Genomic DNA, 4,825 nt, shown 5'->3' with positions numbered 1-4,825 from the left:
ATTTAAAATGCAGAAATGTAAATTGGATGATGAAGATAAAGGATAAATTTGCTTGAAAGATAAAGTTTACAAGAAGATAAATTAAAATAAAAGAAAACATGGAAGGAACCCTACAGAAAAGTTACTCTATCGCAGACTCAGAAATTCTCTGAAATGTGAGTGTGCTTGAGTGTTTTCTGAGTTAAAGTTCCAACCTTTATTCCCTAAAACCTCCTAGTATTTATAATCTACTTTTGGTAACTGACAACTAATTACAATTAATTACAGAATCACAGTTTTGAATGCATACTCCTTGGTAACCGTTTCCGCCTTTTGGCTATAAACATTTCCCGTAATTTTCTCGCGTGATGAAAGCCTCTAACTTCTCCACTACTATAACTGCTCGATTTACTCATTCAAATATCTTGTTCGATTACCTGTCTCAAAAATCTTGTTCGATTTGGCTTATTCGATTTAATAAAGTAAATATGTCGATTACTTCCAACCCACGCTTGCGCGTGCATCTTCTCGAAAACCGTTTGAATTCTCCAATTTCTTCATCACTTCGAACTACCTCGTTTTAATCGAAAAAATATTTTCCGATCAACAAGGACAAACCTAGATAACATGCATAGGTGTTTGTAAATTGTAAATTTGTAATAATGAGAAGCTTGTAACAGAATTTACACAATGAACATTAAAGCACATAAACTTGAATAGGTGGCTATAACAACGAAAAAAAATAAAAAACCTTGTAATTATATGATTTAGTACTTATAACCCTTAAAAAAAGCTTCTAATCAGCAATCAATTTTCAAACACAAGTATCTTTTAAGCAATCGAATACATCGCTTTGAGGATCTTAATGTGTAATGATTTAATCCATCACACGATAAGGTATAAGGATATATGATTTGAAGATTATACAATAAATTTTATAGCATAGTTATAATTGTCAAACTCATACCCTCATTGTTTAATTAGGATTTTTGTATTAAATATATAAATATATGAGAATCTAATAACACCAGTACCATTGTAAACAATTATTTCGAAAAACCATATTATCAAGATTTCAAAATAGGTGTAGATGATGTTACAGAAAGGCAGCTTAATGTTGTTTCCATGTCCTCTTAGCATGAGAAGTGGTGCATTTAATTTTCAATGGACATCAAAATCTTCCGAATAGTAATGACTTGCGGCTAAAGTACAATCCCCAGTTACAAATTATAATTGTTTGATACAAAAATTCCTCCAGAAACTGTAGTATATAATAATTGGCGGAGTTAAATTATATATGGTCTTTTGAAATCTCACACCATGAGAATCAAAGGTTTGGAAAATTTTCAAGTGTACCGGAGAATACCGGTGTTCCAGTTGTTTTAACTGTTGATTTCAATTAATATATATTATATATATTTTTTATAATTCAGATCAACGGTTAAAACAACTGAAATATCGGTGTCCCGGTACACTTGAAACTCTTCCCAAAGGTTTATTTTATTCAATAATGAATATCAACCACACCATCCAATTGTCTTGTTAACCGTGAAACCAGCTCCAGAGGGCTGAGACTGTGGCTGCTGAGGAGGTCTAGGCTCTCTTGGTTTGGCAGGATCAACAAATATAACCCATCCATCAATAAATTTAGCATTCATTCCGGCTCTCGCCTTTTCAGCATCTTCTATGGTCGCATAAGTTACAAATGCGTATCCCTTTGACCGTCCAGAGGCTCTATCCATTATAACCTTTGCTGTCGATCAAGATGAGTGAAGGTCAGGGATGATATCCAGCAAGCTAATACACAAGCATATAGAAGAATCAAGTATTGCAAGAGAAATACATTACCTTCAAGCAGCTGCCCGAAAGGAGAAAACGCTTCAGTAAGTTTTTCATCTGTTGTCAGTCTTGAAAGACCTGTTCAAAATGCCAAATACATATAAAAGTTACATACAGAACTATGTAAATTCCATTATACTAGATATTTAAATTAGAAGCTTCGCCAGTTATAGTCTTACATGATCCACCTAACAATTCCCTAAGAAAATGGTGCTAAAAAGAAAATGGATCTTTATTGAACTACAAGCCAATAGAGTAGAAGAAATTCACAGCTTCAGAGACCAAAAAATGGCCTTTTATGAAGCCCTACAGCCCTCCTAATAAAATACATTTCACGAGAGTGAAACTTATCTTACTTCTTTCTATATTTATATTCTAATAATTATGTCCCCTAATCATATAAATATTGTAAAGTGAGTGATCCAACTTTAAAAGACACGAATTAAGCATTGTATCCATGTCTTGTCACGCAAGATGTGCGAGCACTAGCTTTAGTAGTGTTTGTGGGGAAACTCTTTAAGAGCATCATCTCCTGTCAAAGTTAATAAGTTAACAGCATATCCTTCTCATTACATTTAGAGTAATAAATAAGACGCAACAGTCCTATTCAATTATCTTCCTCGGATCCCCTTCCCCTTGAACTTTGGCTTTGTATAGGCACTAGTAGACTAGTACCTGTCTTGATAAAGATTGCACTTCAATGTTCCAGGTTGGTTATAAAAGTCGCCACATAAGAATACAATGCATTCAAATACTATCCTACTGTTCTTGAAGGCTACATTGGAGTACACAATAATACTTCATAGTCCAAGCTCAAGACTGTTGAATCCAACAAATTAAAGGAATCAAGACAGAAGAGCCCTACAACTTCAAACCTCCTTTTATCAGGGATACAGAAAAATACCACAATTTCACGAAAAAAGTTAGCCTCAAAGTTTAAGATACAAGTATCTATCAGATGCAGATCATAGTTGCTAGGCCTACCCATCTAATGCAACATAATCATTAATCATAACTGATTACCCTGTCCAAATTGAAGATAATTTAGGGTTTCAAGGGAGCTAATTTGACAATTCTAGAAGAGAAAACGGAATAAGGAAAACAAGGAAATGAAGGTTTCAATAGTGACAATCATGTTATGGAAACGATCAATTAATTAAAATTAATAAGATGGACAAGCAGAAGAGAATTGGAGTAAATTACTGACCGCTGACGAAGAGTTTTGGGGAAGTAAGAGTCGAAGTGAAACGAGTAGAGGTGAAGTGGGAGGCCACAACTGAAGAAGACTGGCGAAGAAATCGTTGAGCTCCACTGAAGAACGCCATCATCACCCAAACCCTAAACTCAAACCCTAACTAGCAAGGTTTCAAAAACCGAACCGGTTATCAAACTACTCGAGCTACTGGTTTATCGGTTTAGAGGTTCAACCGAAATAATGAATTATAATAAAATAACATATCAAATTATAAATAAATACATATATACAAATTAAAAGTATAATTCCAATTAAAATCTCATAATCACATTTAAATACAACACGAGTCAAATATAAAAAAACAAATATCAGAGGTCAAAATTTATATAGGTATAAAATATTAAAATTTATAATATTATATGAAATTTAAGATAGTCACAAGAAACAAAAAAATTTCATTGAATTAACCAAACCAATAATAAATATTAGATCATCTACTTATCTAGTTAATTGAATTCATCTATTTCTTCGTTAAAAACAAAGATGACAAATTTATTTCTTCTCTAACAAAAGATTGATCATAATGAACAAATAGAAACTCTGAAATTAACCAAAAAAACCAGCAGTGAACTAATCATTCAATGATTCAATCAATACCAAGAATACAGACTATAGAGTACAGAACAGCACTGGAGCATAGCTAATCATTCAATGATTCAAGTTATGGAAGGAAAAGCTCTAAGATGGTTCGATCATCGCTAACAACCAGATATGCGTTCAATCTTGCCAGAATTAAGCAACAATTCAGCAATCATCAACCACAATTTCTGATCTAAAATCAGTAACAGCAGAAATTATGATTGAAAATCAGTAATTACAATGAAGCAGCAACACAAATTCAGCATCAACAGAACCAACTGCAACAACTAAAAAACTTCATGCCAACAATAACTTCAGAATCACAACAACAATAACTTCAGAATCCAATTTCAGAACACAAACTCAGCTCAGAATCTTAAAAATTAACTAGAAAATAAAGATGAAACTGAAGAAGACGTGACCTACCGGTGAGACGCCGAGGGAGGAACGGTGGTGACAGTGTGAGCTCGGAGAAACACGGCGCTGACACTGACCTCGTAGAGATAGAGAGAGAGAGAGATTGAAGAGAGAGATGCCGGAAACAGAGCTCGTTACGGCGAGGAGACGACAGCCGAGCAGGAGCAGTTCGCGACGGCAACGAGAAGAGCTCCGAGCAGAGATTCCACGGCGAGGAGAAGAGGGTGAGTGGAAGAGACGTTCGGCGTCGGAACCCTCTGTCAGTCACAATTCCGGCGGCGACGGTGAGCTCCGGCGGATGAGAGGAGTTCCGCGATGGTAGGAGCTGCTGCCTGCTGCAGCTGGTGGTGGCTGGCTGATGAGTGTTGATGATGAGTTGATGAATCGTGAGACTGGGGAGGCCTTTAGGGTTAACTGGTTAAGAGAGGGGGAGTGAGTGAATTACTGAATTCTAAATATTGTTATATTTATTTATTATATTAAAATATATTTTTTTTTAAAAAAGTAAATTGTAACTTATAAAAAAATATATTTTTAGTTTTTTAATATTTTTATTTTTATTAATAATATGTCAAATATATTACAAGATGAAAAAATAATTTATTGAAAAAATAAATTTTTTTAATAACTTAATGATATTAAACAAATTCTAAAAGATAAATATGCTTTTTATTATTGATGTTGTTGTTGTTGGGTAGTTGGTGAAAGGCTGATTTTTTTAGATATGATTTGGGGGTGTGAGTTATGCTGGGATAT

The 4,825-nt window shown here is 34.2% G+C and overlaps 1 protein-coding gene across 2 annotated transcripts; it reads right to left on the bottom strand.

The window, feature by feature from the left end:
- Positions 1-1,175: 1,175 nt before the first annotated feature.
- Positions 1,176-4,486, bottom strand: LOC107619311 (organelle RRM domain-containing protein 2, mitochondrial). Of its 2 annotated transcripts, none has more exons than XM_088489440.1 (4): positions 4,079-4,486; positions 3,026-3,169; positions 1,828-1,896; positions 1,176-1,732 (listed from the first exon to the last, which is right to left on the bottom strand). In XM_088489440.1, the coding sequence occupies exons 2-4, from the start codon at positions 3,144-3,146 to the stop codon at positions 1,497-1,499; spliced, it is 426 nt and encodes a 141-aa protein (XP_088345566.1). In that variant the 5' UTR covers positions 3,147-3,169; positions 4,079-4,486; the 3' UTR covers positions 1,176-1,496. The 2 variants fall into 2 exon arrangements, with proteins under 2 accessions (XP_088345566.1, XP_088345565.1); XM_088489439.1 differs by having other exon boundaries at positions 3,026-3,173; positions 4,079-4,212.
- Positions 4,487-4,825: the final 339 nt, after the last annotated feature.

This window comes from Arachis ipaensis, chromosome B6 (assembly GCF_059453495.1).
Source record: "Arachis ipaensis isolate K30076 ecotype BB chromosome B6, ASM5945349v1, whole genome shotgun sequence".
NCBI classification, from domain to species: Eukaryota; Viridiplantae; Streptophyta; class Magnoliopsida; order Fabales; family Fabaceae; genus Arachis; species Arachis ipaensis.
This window is presented reverse-complemented; position numbering and strand designations above follow the sequence as displayed.